Source organism: Neolamprologus multifasciatus, chromosome 20 (genome assembly GCF_963576455.1).
Source record: "Neolamprologus multifasciatus chromosome 20, fNeoMul1.2, whole genome shotgun sequence".
Taxonomy (NCBI): Eukaryota; Metazoa; Chordata; class Actinopteri; order Cichliformes; family Cichlidae; genus Neolamprologus; species Neolamprologus multifasciatus.
In genome coordinates this window covers 17,019,044-17,034,588 of record NC_140458.1, presented here as the reverse complement: position 1 = coordinate 17,034,588, position 15,545 = coordinate 17,019,044, and the positions used below count along the sequence as shown (strand labels likewise).

At 39.1% G+C, this 15,545-nt stretch overlaps 1 protein-coding gene across 1 annotated transcript; it reads left to right on the top strand.

Annotated features, from left to right (window-relative positions):
• LOC146494722 (insulin-like growth factor 1) lies at window positions 1–7,971 on the top strand. Its single transcript, XM_085144910.1, has 4 exons — window positions 1–90; window positions 1,817–1,961; window positions 5,298–5,476; window positions 6,732–7,971. Exons 1-4 carry the CDS (start codon window positions 46–48, stop codon window positions 6,918–6,920), a joined length of 558 nt encoding a protein of 185 aa, XP_085001036.1. The 5' UTR covers window positions 1–45; the 3' UTR covers window positions 6,921–7,971.
• The last annotated feature ends 7,574 nt before the right edge of the window (window positions 7,972–15,545 follow it).

Here is a 15,545-nt window from a genome sequence, read left to right as displayed (position 1 = left end):
TTTTATAAGACTGCAGGTCTCCCAAAGCTGGTCTACACAGAAAGGATGTGCTCCTTGTGCTGTCTCCGTGCCAGACCACAGACACTCCAGGTAGGGCTTCGCCTCACTTCTTTTAGGTGGAACAGAAAAGAAACATACTGTATGTAGGTGGTGTTTTAAACATTGTTGCTTGTCATTATTTTATTTTGTTTTTATTTATTTTTTTATTTTTACAAAGAAAAAAAGTTGATCTTTCTAAACTAAATGTTGAAGTCTGCAGAAGCACTACATTCCAGGCATCCGTTATTAGCTAGTTATTAATTTCCTGAGTCTTAGTTAAAAAAAAAAACTGTGTCCATGGCATAATTTAAGTAGTAAAATAAGTGAGAAGTAAAAGTAAATGGGGAGCTATCTTTCCAAGGCCACTGGTCATGTTTCCTAACGCTCCCTTAACAATAGAGACAATAGTATAACCTGTCATTTAATTCTGCAGTCTACTCTCAACAATATCAGAAGATATGTGTTGGTTACTGAAGGTTATCTATCTGTACTGTACAGAATGTCTACTCTGACGTTGTGATTATATCAGAGATCATAGTGTTCCCACTTATTTGTTTTGTTGTCTTTGTTTAGTTAAATTAATCCAGTGGCCAGATTCAAACTGACAGTTTGGGTAGTGTGATTGGAAGGATGTTTGTTGTTTCAGTTCAACTATGGCCTAAAACAGCCCAAATGTTTCACTATTAATAAAATATTTAAGGATATCACTTTATTGTACAACAAAAATACCATTAATACAACATTCTGTTGTAAAAGATCATAAATAAATGTACAGCTGTAAGTATTTGGACAATTGTACATTTTTTGTAGTTTTGCCTGTGTACACTGCCACAGTGGATTTAAAATGAAATAATCAAGATGTGGCTGAAGTACTGCTGCTTTAATTCAACAGGTTTAACCCATTAATACATTTTCATACATACTGCCCATTTTCAGAGAGTCAAAAGTAACAGGGCAAACTAACATCATTTAGACTTTAATGATAGTTCTTAATATTTGAATTAAAATCATTTACAGTCAATGACTGCTTCAGGTCTCAAGCCCATGGACATCAGCAGATGCATTTTTCCTTTGAGATGAACTGCTGGACCTTTACTGCAGCTGCCATCAGTTGCTGCTTGTGTGTGGGTCTGTTTGCCTCTTCATTAACTGAAAAGCCAGCAGCCATCCATGCCAGTGGCACAAAGATGCCTCCACTACAATTGTGTGCTGTCCCTCTTTGCTGCCAATATTTAATGTTGCCAATATTCTATGCAGGCTGTATTTAAATTCATGAAGCCATGTCTTGTTTACAGACTTGGGTGATGGTTTGTCTTGAGTTTGAGTTCTTGCCTTGACCAGTGTGAAGTCGTTCTGCAGTCACCTGCTTAAGATGTCTTCTGTGGTTTTTTGGGGCATTGTGGTGTTACTAAGCTGCACAGTGTGTTCTTGCTTGAAGAGGTTCAAAAGTCACTCATGCAATGTCAACAGATTGTTGAATATCTATCATTATACTTTCAGTCTAACGATGTCTTCCTTTATTTGCATTGAGATTTCTTTGGACCTAATATTGAAACTTGCACTGGATGGTTATTCAAAGACAACATTCAGAATCAATTCCAGATCTTTTATCTGCTTAATTTGTCAGAAACTATTGATGGAACAGGCCTCTCCTTCATGTCAGTCAGTTTCATTTACTTTTTTAACATTTGGAGTGTCAAAAACAGAGGAATATGTATAAAAATGGCAGCATTTCCTAAACACCTTTTTCATATTCTGGTTTTCTTCTTGTCTTCAGGTGCTGTGTGTGCAGATCTGCATGTTTTACTCCAGCATTTGTCTGGTAACCTGGCCACTGTGCGCAGAGACAGCTAAAGTCCGATGTGGCTCTGACCTGCTCAGTGACCTCATGTTTGTCTGTGGGGACCGTGGAATCTATTTACGTGAGTCTGCCTCAAGTACAAGCTGTGGCTTTACTGTGAGTTTGATGCATCAAGCAGCAGGATGGGCCTACATTATTCAACTTACTTTAGTTATTAGTGAAACTGAGGAGTAGCAGCTTAACTTTTTTTTTAAACTAAAAGCTCCAGGTGTAAATCTGTAACGATGCACAGACACAAGTGCGCCAATGTGCTTAGTTTCCTTTTTTGAAGTTTTTTCACCTGTTTGTTCATTCATGTTTTGAAAGCTGCTAAGATGAGATACTAAATTAAACAACAAATTACCAATATTTTGAATGGTGCCACTATAACTACAGATTTATTATATGTATTAAAGGTTTGATAATAGGGGGTGGCTGTAGCTCAGGTGGTAGAGCGGGTCATCTACTGATCGGAAGGTTGGTGGTTCGATCCCTGGCTTCCCCAGTCTGCATGCCAAATATCCTTGGGCAAGATACTAACCCCAAATTGCTCTCTGATGCATCCATCGGAGTATGAATGTGTTACTTAGAAAGCACTTAGAAAAATGTGCTTGTGTGAATGGGTGAATGTACAAGTTGTGTACAGCGCTTTGAGTGCTCAGAAAGAGTAGAAAAGCGCTATATAAGAACCAGTCCATTTACCATTTACCATAATAGCTAAACACACTGTTATTCTCCCTATAATGAGGATTTAAAACTAAATACGATTAAACTTTAATTACTTCCACTGCACAGTACTCGTACCAATGCAGTTACCTACTGGACTTTTCACCTGGTTACCTTTGCTCTCTTCTAACCAAGGCAACCCTCTGCATCTGCTATCAGACTGGTGGCAGTGCATCAAAATAGCAGCATACTCACCAGGACACTGTGCTTCTGTGTGATAGTCTTATTGTTAAAACAGTGTTATCTGAGAGCAGTACAAAGGTACAGAGAGGGAGCAGAAGCAGCTGCAGATATGCTCTTTCAGAAGCACTGTGTTCTTTGGCCTATATCGTGATTGTGCTAAATACGTTTGCATGTTTCATGTTTTGTTTATGCCAAAAACAGCACGATAAATGTTCACAATGCCAGTACTAAACATGACTACATCTTGAAAGTAATGTTTACCATATTCACCAAGCTAGAGACAGTCAAAGGTCTCTTGAAGAAAAGAAACATTAGAAGTAAACACTGAAAGAGGTTTTAAATCAGCCGTGTGAAGATAAATAGTATCGATTATAATTTAGTCTTTTCAGGACAATGTGCTGCTTATCATTAATCCATTCACATACACGCTAATGCTGACGAACGCTTCAGTGCTCAGGCATGTTATGATTGAACTGTTTCTAATTGTGCACTGATAACGTACAAAGGACAGAATATTCTACTTCTACATTTTAAATATATATATATATATATATATAGTCTTATTGTTAAAACAGTGTTATCTGAGAACAGTACAAATATATATATGTTTTGTTGTAAACCTATCATTAGTGACATAACATTATAAACCATTTAAACAGAGTCAGTGTAATAGGTCGAGTCATTTGAGTCAGTCCTTCGCTTATATTTATTGATTTTGATTCAGAGCTTAAAAAAATGAAAAGCTGTAAATAATAATGGTTTAAAAATATTATCATTCACATTAAACAGTGTCACTGCTACTAAATAGACAGACATGAAATCATCTGTAGATTTCATGTCTGTGCTCCAGAGGATAAATCCTGATGATTTTAAATGCACTTCTTAAATGGCATCAGTAAAACACCAGGAAGGAATTAATCAGAGCATAAGTCATTAAAACTTCTAGGATGTTGATGTGGTCAGTCAGGTAGCAGAGGGTTTTTTATTGGTTTCAGTTGCTTTGGTGTTAATGAAATTAACAAAAGGTGCTCAAAGGTGCAGCAATAAGACAAGTCCCCAAACACAAATGGTTTCAGGCCACTGACATTTTTCCTCCTCATCTTTTCTGACTATTATGCCTTTGGCTAGGTCATTGTCACCACTGGTAGCGTGAGGTAATACCTGGCACCAACAGAGGTTGCACTGTTGGATCCAGGTAACGTGGTCTCTTGCATCAAACCAGAAGGTTTGATGTGTCTCTCCCAGAACGGTGTAAAGCACACAGAAGAAATTCTATGAGACAGGCATTTACTCTAGCAGAGCTGGACAGGGGTACAGAATGGTCTTTAAACCATTTGCAGGACTGGTATCAGCTCCTTCGTGCAAGCAGGAATAGAAAGAGCACTGTCAGAGCTCTACAAAGAGCAGGCCAACAGGCCACTGGTAAGTGATAAAACAGAGACAGATTTAATGGGCCTGAGAGCCACCATCCTCTAGTGGGCCCTGTGCTCACAGCTGGGTACCCCTGGGGTTGGCCATAGAATACCAGAATTGTATTTTTCACAGATGAGAGCAGGTTCACCCTGTGCACATGTGACAGATGTGAAAGGGTCTGGAGAAGCTGTGGAAAATGCTGCCTGCATCATCGTTCCACATGACTGGTTTAGTAGAGGGTCAGTGATGGTCTGGGAAAGCATGGGAGGGCCACACAGACCTCTACAGCTTAGACAACAACACTCTTGACTGTCAGCTCTTATGCTGGTGCAGTGGGACCTAGCTTCCCCGTGTGGTGAGACTATACATATAGTTGCTAGAGGATGAAGCACCTGAGTTGCTACAATGAAATTTCGGCTAAATGAACTAGCCCGCCATATATTTTTCACTTTGGTTTTTGGGATGTCTTTGAATTCAGTGCATCCCAACACATTATGGCCTGTATCTGTATAGCACTTGGCTTAGTCCCTAAGGACCCCAAAGCGCTTTACGCCCCTACGATCGCCCCCTGCGATCGCCCCTGCGATCGCCCATTAATATCAGTATAGATGATTAACATGACTTTTGTCCTGTTGAGAATGTGTCCTGATGTGTTTTCAGAGTTGGGTAGTGCATTATGTTAAAATAAAATAATAAATGGACTCGTTCTTATATAGAAAAGTGTTTATCCATTTAACACACACATAGACATTTAAACCCAAATGAACACATCAGAAACAAGTCGGGGTTCAGCATCTTGCCCAGGGATACTTTGGCGCACAGACTGCAGCAGCCAGGGATCAAACCACCAACCTAACGATTAGCAGACACGCTCTACCTCCTGCGCCGCAGCCACGGCAGTTCGACAATAACTAAACTGTCTGAGCACATTTACATTTATTTTCTGCAGAGGAGGAAGTTGTTATGGCCACATAAGGGGACACAGTAAATTTTAAGCACCACTGTACTCTGTAAAAGAGATTTTGTTTGACTGTAAAGCTATTGATAGATAAAGGAAAGAGAAGAATGTAGTGTGTGACACGTCTCTCTTCTGCAGGTAAAGGCTTGTGGTCTGGTTATGGCGCTCGGTCCAGAGGGAAGGGCATAGTGGATCTGTGTTGCCTGTCATCAGGTTGTGAACTTCATCACCTTGAGATGTACTGTGCTAAACCAAGGAGCCAGCAGACCACATATTCTCCATCCACAACAGTACATGCCACTACACAGCCAAATTTGGTAAGATCTCTGTTGTTTAAATAAGTTTATATACCTTGTATCCATCCATTGTCTTCACCTAATCCACTTCAGAAGAACAGGGAGAAGGTGGGAGCTTATCTCATGGCTAAACATGAGGATACACCCCAAAGGCCAGACACAGAGAGAGAACCTATCATGTGTCCTTCACACGTACAGTCGGTTTAGAACGACCAGTTAGCCTAACCCCCATGTGTGTTCAGACTGTGGGAGGAAGCCAGAACATCTGCAGTGGATTTGATCCAGGACCTTCTTGCTGTGAAGTGATAGTGCTGACTACACCACTGTGCTGTTTAAGTTCACACTTGGCCTTAAGATTATCAGAGGATTGATTATACTGGATCAAAGAGAAAAAAGCTGGGCCTTACCCTTAACTGGCTCATTGTATAAAATACAGTCAAGTGTGTGTCCTCAGTCCTTGCTGACCTTTACCAAAGTAGGTCACATTAGATCCCAAAGAACATTTGTAAACCAACTGTGGACTTAGTCTTCTCTCAGTGATCTGTGGTAGTACTGCAAGCATGTGATCCACAACTATTTCCATTTTTGATTAAATATCTAAAGATGGTGAAAAAAAATATGTTTATTTCAGAGCTGTGAAAAACACTTTCCTTCTTTTTCGTATAAGTGTGTTTTGTATAAGAATGCAGGAATATGTCCATATACCTACTGAATGTTGGACAGACTCAATATTACCCTTTAATAAATATATCAACACTTAGCCAGAAAATCAGGATTGGGAGTTGTATTTGTTTTATTGTGTGGTTTTCCTCTAACACACCTGTCACTATCAAAGACATGCCTAACAAGTAAATCCAGACATGGTTTCAACTGGCCACAGACAAAAAAGTTTCATTTTATTGAATCCAAAACCACAAAAGCCACAAAGAAAAAGGCAGCATACACTTTAGCAGAAGGTTATACTGTCACGAAAGAGGAAAACAACCAGTTGGCACTACAGCCACTAAAGACTTATAAATGGTAAATGGCCTGTATTTGTATAGCGCTTTATGAGCTTTGGCCTTATGAGATGAATACTTATATTCCTGGATTTGTAATTCTGCAATAGTATTGCCAAGCCGGGGAAATTCTCTGGTATTGTGGTGATCCAGCACAATTTGTGTGAAGCAACAGAATATCAGCAACAGTGACCACATAACACAAAATAACAGCTGTATTGGAGGCCTTAAGCTCCTCATTGTTTAATGAACTCTTTATTCTTATCTGTGTCTTGCAGTTCCAAGAAGTATTTCAGAAAAAACTTTTACAGTACCTGGGGCCTCCGAGCAGTCCGAAGAGGGAAGCATACAGAAGGAATTGGCAGCATTCGCCTCGGCACAAAGTCAAAGCTTCCCGGTCACACAGGAGGATGACTGCATATGAAACAACAAGTCAGCCGACTGCAGCCAATAAGAGCGCACTTTAAAGAATTATGGGTTTACAGTCCGGAGTTTGAAGATAATATTTATATTCCTCGAATTCTCCAACAGTTTTACCAACTCACAGACGTCCTCTGGTATAAAAACAATCAAACAGTGTATGTGTTTGAGTATGTGCAGCGACCCAGACCTCTTATATGTTCATAGATAAAAGGTCACCTCAGAAACTTTAGAAATGTAATCAGACAGCAAACTTCCAGTAACACCACAATAAACAGCAATCCATGTATGGTTAAGGACAATGTTTGGTTAACCCCTAGCCCCTTCATGGAGAATATTTGGTTGTTTGTTACACTGATTTAAAAAAAGAAAAAAGTTGATTTAGATTAAAACAAAAGTTAGCTCTAACCTCAGACAGGCCACCAGTAATTTGGTGAATAAGTAATGTTCAGGAAGAAGTTACTCCTTTATGTACTTATCATTATAGGCCTTCATATATCTTCACGTTAATGTGATCTGTGCAGCTAATGGAAATAACATTTGTGGGGAGAGAAACACAAATTTACAAGAAACAAATAACAGAAACAAAAGTGATCTACTCATAAATGCACAAAAATCTTAGATTATTATTTTTTTATCTATTTTGAGATGTTACCTCATCCTAGAGCACCATAAATGCTTTTTCTTCTTTACTTACAGTAGACTTAATTCACCCACATCTGCTCTAACCCATGAAAATATCTCCAGCTGCCCGATTCTTCACTATTCTTCTGTCTGTGCTCGTCTCTTGGTGTGGTGTCTGTTAAGAAACATGTCAGCCACTATACCGTAGTTAATAGTTCTTATAAGCTTTTTTATGCATTCAGAATCCGAACACTTTGTTATATACGCCACCTTCGTGGAGTCATTTGTAGTTCACACTTATTTCGATGGCACTTGACACTCTTGACTAGCTTTAATATTTGTTTGGGTAAAAGACAAATTTTATCCACTGTGTGTGTTTATTGTTTATGAACATATTTTGTGTAAATGTCTTTAAATGCATTCATTATTTATTTCACAATGAGCACGTAACTATAATAAATACTAAGCCTTATTCATCTTTGGTGCTCTGTTATGTTTTACATTGTTTGGCTGTAAAAGTGATTTCAGGTGTGACAACAGAGTATTTTCAAATCTCACGACATTTTACGTTCATATAATTCTAATCAGAACTTGACACAACCTCCAGTTTCAGCGTAATCTTAAGCTGCTGGCTCATTTTACTTTGACATAGCTACAGTTATCACCAAAAGCCCTGAAGGTCATCTCGGGCCTCTGTGGATAAATAAAGAGCTGCAAGTCTTACTGATAGATTTGTGATTAAACAAAGTGTGCTTTCTTTGAGGCCAAGCTGAAGTTATAACCAGGTGTTCTATCTGCACAGGAGTGTCAGGTGCCTCCTGCAGATTCCAGGAACAACATCGGGGCACTGTATCCGGAAGAGTGCAGAACCCTCAACTACACATGCCATAATACTCCCACCACCATTTATGATAGTTGCTGTTTGTCCTTCAGATTAGGAGCCACTTCCTTTCCTTGACAATACTCATCTCCCCAGTATTTTGGTATGAGTTATCCTTGGTTTCATCTCTCTCCAGAGGTTCTTTTAGATGTTTTCTTCTACTCTGGCCTTCCTCAAACTGAGGGTAATCAGCAGTTTGCACCTTGTTGTCAGCATTCATTAAACCTCTCTTCATTGTAGACTGACAATGATATGCCTGCTACCATCAGAGTGTTGACAGGTTATTTTTTCTCAACCAAGGAATGATTTTTTTAATAGTGCACATTTCAGGGCTTCACTTTTATTCAGTTTGATTCCATTCCATTCTTAATATCTCTAATCCCCACCAACATGGAACTTTAGAGTAAAGACACTAAAATACTGGGAGAACCAGGGAGAACCAGGCTTTGAAAAGCCACAAGTGAAGAAAAAAAAAAAACATTCCCCATCAGCCTAAGCCTGTTGTAGCTTAGCTAATAGTAGTGTAGTAGCAGTGTAGTCAAAGTCACTTGATCCAGCCCCTACTATAAGGTTTGAGTGTTGTCACATTGCCATTCAGTTTGTGGGTTACAAACAGAAAATGATACATGTATTCTTCTCATGTGTTATTGGACTGGATTATTTCAACAAATCGATGACATTTTGCCCGTTAATTATTTGTATCCTCCTGTAACTTTATTGTATAAAGGGCTAAAACATCCAAAGTTTCAGGAGTCATTATAAGTCATTATAAGAAGTGTTGTGATTTGGAGAGCCCAGTGTGTGCTCCTGACACAGGGGAACCACATGCTGTCGAGGATACCTACCTTGGCACGACACGGGAAACAAGTCCAACAAACGTCACAATAAAAGCATGCTATAAAACTGTAAGAATAAAACACTTAACATTATTTAAAGATATTTTATTATCACATGTGTGTAATATGCTTAAATTTGTCCATGCAAATACTCCCCATTTACATGATACAAACGTTAATTATGGAGTTCCACAGGGTTCAGTGCTAGGACCAATTCTGTTTACATTATACATACTTCCCTTAGGCAGTATCATCAGAAGGCATAGCATACATTTTCACTGCTATGCAGATGACACCCAGCTCTATCTGTCCATGAAGCCAGATAACATACACCGATTAGTTAAACTGAAGGAATGCCATAAAGACCTGGATGGCCGCTAACTTTCTGCTTGTAAATTCAGATCAAACTCAGGCTATTGTAGTTAGCCATACAAACTTTAGAAACATGGTGTCTAACCAGAGTCTTACTCTGATGGCCTCCAGTAACACTGTGAATGCAGAAACCAAATCGAGGAAGTCTGTCCATCCCTCTTTATACACTTACACCCTCTTATTGTGTCCCCCTTATAAGACACAACAAAAGGAATCCCTCCCCCATATAAGGAGTTGTTTAAACAGATAAACTAGTGGTGGTGAACGTGCATATGGTAAATGGACTGGTTCTTATATAGCGCTGTTCTACTCTCAAAGCACTTTACAGAACTTGTGCATTCACCCATTCGCACAAGCACATTTTCTTAGTGCTTTCTAACTAACATTCAAACTCCGCATTGCAGCGCAATTAGGGGTTTTTGGCATGCAGACTAGGGGAAGCCAGCCACCCCAATATGCATATGACAGGTGTGTGTGTGCTGTGTTTAGCTGGTTAATCATATGTGGTATGGCACAACGGACTTACAGAATTCAACTACTGCATAACTGTTCTAGCATCAATCTCTAAAATTAGAAACATCCTGTCTGTGATGTGAGTGATGTTAAAAAACTAGTTCATTCATTTATTGCTTCTAGGCTGGACTACTGTAATTTATTATTATCAGGATGTCCTAAAAACTCACTGGAAAGCATTCAGTTAATCCAAAATGCTGCAGCAAGAGTCCTGACAGGGACTAGAAAGAGATATTTCTCTGATATTGGCTTCTGTTCATTGGCTTCCTGTTAAATTTAAAATCTTTTCTTCCAATGTAAAGTCTTGAATAATCAGGCTCCATCTTATCTTAAAGACCTTATAGCAGCATATCACCCAAATGGAGCATTTCACTGTCCAACTGCAGGCTTACTTGTTGTTCATATGAAATTTAAATAGATTGGTTGGGAGAGCCTTTGACTTTCAGGTCCCTCCTCTATGGAACCAGCTCCCAGTTTAAGAGACAGACATCCTCTCTACTTTCAAAATTAGGCTTCAAACTTTCCTTTTCATAAAGTGTATAGTTAGGGCTGCATCAGGTGACCTGAATTAATTATTATTAATCTCTGGGTCTCTTCTACAGTTAGTCTTTTATCCCATCTACCTCCCATCATCCCCAACAAGTCCCGACAGAAGGCTGCACTTCTAGAACCTCCCTTCTGGATTCCCGCCCTTTGTTACTACTACCCGAGCGTTGAATTAACCATGTTAGTGAAACCAGCTTGTCACGTAGAAATTCTGATCCTGTTAGCGTTGGCCAAATGAAACTTTCTTTAGCACTGAAAGGTTTATTACTTGAAGTTTCTTAATGCAGTCCTCGTTGGTGCCATCTGGTTACCAAAAATATGAAGTGCAGTTTGACTCTGCAACTTGAAATGAACTGCTTGGTTATGATTATTTACTCTGCAGAGCTGAACTGACAGCTTCTGTTTAATGTCATGTGGCAGTTTTGTGTGATATTGGGCTACAGTTGTGGTGCTTTGAACGTGTTTTTTTGTGTAAAATTGTTATATCTATTTGCTTGATACGTCATTTACATGAATAAACTTTCTTTGTTTAAACATGGTCTGGTCTCTCTTTATTTGTGACTTCTTGACTTTTGTAAACATCATAGATTAAAAACAAACATTGTAAATAATAATGTACAACACACTCTTATCCCATAATCTGGGACTCTCCACCATTAACTCTGAAGATGCTTCTCAGATGAAACGTCTTCAAGAAACTTAAACAGGTCAGCCCTGAGAACCTACACGGACAACAAACTCTTACAATAGGTTGGGCGTATGCTTGCTTTTGTAATTAACCAGTGGACATACACCAATATATAATATATTATTTAGTGTATTTCTTGTGTATGTTTTTGACCTGGGGCTGGAGTTGTTGGTTCACTGCTGGCTCCATGTCTTTTTATGTCACACACTGGTCACACAAAATCAAACTACAAATCCTGCAAACACTTCAGTCCCTTAGAAACCATTGAATCAGGTATTAAAATAGAGATGAACCGAATGAAGCTTCAGACATCACTGATCACTTGACTCTAGCCAGACAAACAAAGCCTCAACACAGTGCCTCCAAAGCACCACGCTAAAGCTTCAGCTTCAGCTTCAAATGGCCCATCATCCTGTTTTTCTCAGTCCCTGCAACCTACTTGTTTTCTCCTCTGCCTAGAAGTCCTGGTGTTTTCCCTAAAAGAGAATTATCCCAGAAAGAACCTGTGGAGGAAATATCTGACCTGGTCCTGCACCAACTGGGCCATCACTAACTGAAGCTGCCTTCATTTACGATGAATAAACCCATGTTTGAGTCAGCCTGCACATTGTTGCCAGGGGTTGTTTGATTGTTGGGGCTTTCTCTCTATTATTGTGGGGTCTTTACAATATAAAGGGCCTTGAGGCGACCGCAGTTGTGATTTGGCACTATGTGAATAAAACTGACTTCAGTATTTATTTCATTCATGTATTATAACACATTTGGGTTAAGCACACAGCTATTCCTTTATGTTGGTAAATGGACTGGTTCATTTTCCTGCTCTGAGCACTCAAAGTGCTTTAAATGACTCATATAATTCACTCCAACACTTACTTCTTCACAAATGCTACCAATTACACACGATGAGAGAGCAACTCCAGGGTTAGTATCCCAAAGATATTTGGCAAGCCTGGAGCAGCCAGGAATCGAACCACCAACCTTCTGCCCTACTCCTGAGCTACAGCCACTCCATGTTGGACAGCTTTTGTCTTGGACTAAGCTCACCATAGACAAGTTTAATCTTGGAGGAAATTTGCTGATTAGACTATTTATTCAGCAAATTTGGCATAAATGTAGCTGTTGAATCGCTCATGCATTTATTTGCTGATGGTGTGCTCTCAACTGTAACCCTGTATTTGATACAACTAATTCAGTTTGGCACTGCCTTCTTAGAAACATGTTTCAGTGCGTGTGTGAGAAAAGGCTACAGTAGCAAATATTTTGCTGGAAACTTGAATAGATAATTAAACCAAATTTTTATGGTCTTCTATTATAGAATAAATAAATAGTTAAAATGATTTGAATATGTGGGTTTAAACCTCTGAGTGGATTCACTGTAGTAGAAGTAACACTCAAGACGATGTTAAAGTTTGTTCAAATGAGTCACAATGGAGCTGGGACAGGCTCCAGCCCCCCCCCCCGTGTCTCCCCAGAAGGCTAAGTGGAAGAGAGTGGATGGATTTAGTTACCATGGTCAGTGCTTCAGTGAACTTGCTGACCTGCAGATGGTGCAGAACAAACATCTTCAAACATTTTGATCATTTACAGGTTTGACAGTTTTTTGTGTGCTTGGCTTATGGAAACTGTTCCAAACACAGTCTGATACAAACAGTAGTAGAAGTAAAGTAAAATAGTATTATTTATTAAACAATTCAACAACTATATCAATATTTGTAGTATCTAATAATAAATGAACCTCGGTTATGCAACATTTAGCTTGAAAATGTATCATGGTATGTGCTGGAGTGGCTATAGTTTTTAATTCTGTCAGTGTTCACAATCTATTAAATATTGTTAAATTCAGAGAACTGTATTGTTACTACAGCAGGTGCTAGCAAGTACGCTTCTTTTTTCAGATAGGAGGGTGTTTGTGACCTTTTGACATCATAACACAGTAACAGTTGTTCACAGTCGGCCTGATAAGACATGGAGGGAGCGCATTCTCCTTGTAACCTGCGTCACTGACAGATAACGATATTCAGTCCCATCTCTTCCCAGGCCGCCTGTTTGATTTGATTCTCATGGTCATGAGGGAGCGGTTTTTGTGAGTGGAAGACAATTTATGTTTGTGACATTTTACACAGTGGACATGTGTGTGACCAACAGACATCTCACACATCTGCAGCAGTAAGAAGTGGTCACAGAAACATTGCTATACTTGAAGAGTACAATAAAAGTTTTTTCAGTGTTTCACAGAGCAAAATATTTTCTAAAGAGTTTCAGATTTCTCTCTCTCTCTGGCTACATTTATTTATTCAAAATATTTATTGTTGTATTATGTTTTTGTCTAAACTTCTTGAAATCATACCATAATAACGAATCACTGAACTGAACTCAAATTAAATCTTTATAAACAAACAGATATGGGCGTTAGTTTAGCTCGCTGCGATGAGCCATGTGGCTGAGAGTGACTGACCCGCGGCCTTCCTGTCTCTTCCTCTGCTCTCCTGTCAGCTCTTTGTTATCAATAAAGGCCAAAAAAACTGAAATGAGAAAAATGAACGTGGAAATTTCCAACCCAAGTCTGCTGTGTGAAATGTAGATAAACACAACTATTTTACAGCATCATACACATTTTTGTAAATATTTTATCATATCCGTTCATGTGACATTACTGAAGCTATGACACTGATATAATGTAAAGTAATCAGTGTTCAGCTTGTATAACAATGACCTCCTCCATAACACACTGGACAATCTGAAAAGCAGTTTCAGCAACAGGTTCCTTCAACCTGGCTGTCTGAGGGAACCTTACAAGAGTTTGATTCTGGTAACAGTGTAAATTTGATGTCCCCTCTAAATAACTCAACACACAGACATTAATGTCTAAACCCCTGGCAAAAAAGTGAATACACCCCTAAGTGAAAAGGTCCAAACTGTGCCCAGTTTGCCATTTTTCCTCTCCAGTGTCATGTGACTCGTTATATTATATTTCCTTTTTTATTAGAAAGAGGGACAATACCTATTAATTAACATTTTAACAAATGTAAATATGCCAGATTATAGCCGTAGACCCTCTGGCAGGTTGATGTTACACACAAGTTAATAGCAACATACAGAGACACTATTTATAGACCTTGTATATAGAGACAAGGACAAAAACAGTGATCACATCATATTAGAGCAAACAATGACAACAAGAATGGACAACAGAGGACAATATAGAAAACAATAATGCGTTAGCAGATCTCAGGTGTGAATGGAGAGGAGGTGTTATTTGGTGTTATTGTTCACACACTGTCTCATACTGGTCACTGGAAGTTTAACCTGGCACATCATGGTAAAGATTTCTCTGAGGATCTAAAAAAAAAAAGACTTGATGTTGTTACATAAAGATGGCCTAGGCTATAAGAAGATTCCCAATTCCCAAATGGCAATCTAACCAGCATTCACACACATTCACACTCTGATGGACGCATCAGAGAGCAACTTGGGGTTAGTATCTTGCCCAAGGATACTTGGCATGCAGACCGGGGAAGCCAAGGATCAAACCACCAATCTTCCAGGTAGTAGCTCTACCAACTGAGCCACAGCCACCTCACTGCAGAGGTTGAAGAGTAGGGTGTCAGTCTGTCAGTGCACAGACCATACACAACACACTGCATCACGTGGCTGTCGTCCCAGAAAGAAGCCTCTTCTAAAGATGATGACCAAGAAAGCCTGCAAACACTTTGCTGAAGACAAGTAGACCAATGACATGGATCACTGGAACTTACTTGGTTCAAAATTTACATTTTGATTTCCATATATTACGTTAAATTTAAATCAGATTTGTTACATCTGTTTTTGTTTTTTTAGTTTTTTATAATTGCTTAAAAAAAGGTATTGTGCAATTTTATTTACTTTTTTTCTAGGGTGTTACAGCCCTGGTCACATTTTAAATGAGTGTGTGAGTATGTCTCTACTGTGTTCTGTACCTTTAAGAGTCTCTACAGGTCCTCCTTCTGATTGGGGAGCTGTTTTGGGCTGTTTTTGATGGTGTTGTAAGTAGTTTTGTCCACCCCTTCTGAAGAAGAAGGTATTTATTTTTTGTATGTTGTTAAATTAGGGAGGTGTAGTTAGTGATGGTGTGATGAAGCCCCATGAATGTGTCAAATCTTCCCGGTTAATTACTTCATTAAAAGGCAGATCACACACAGCTCAGTTAAACAGCTTGTTTGGAAGTACTGACATC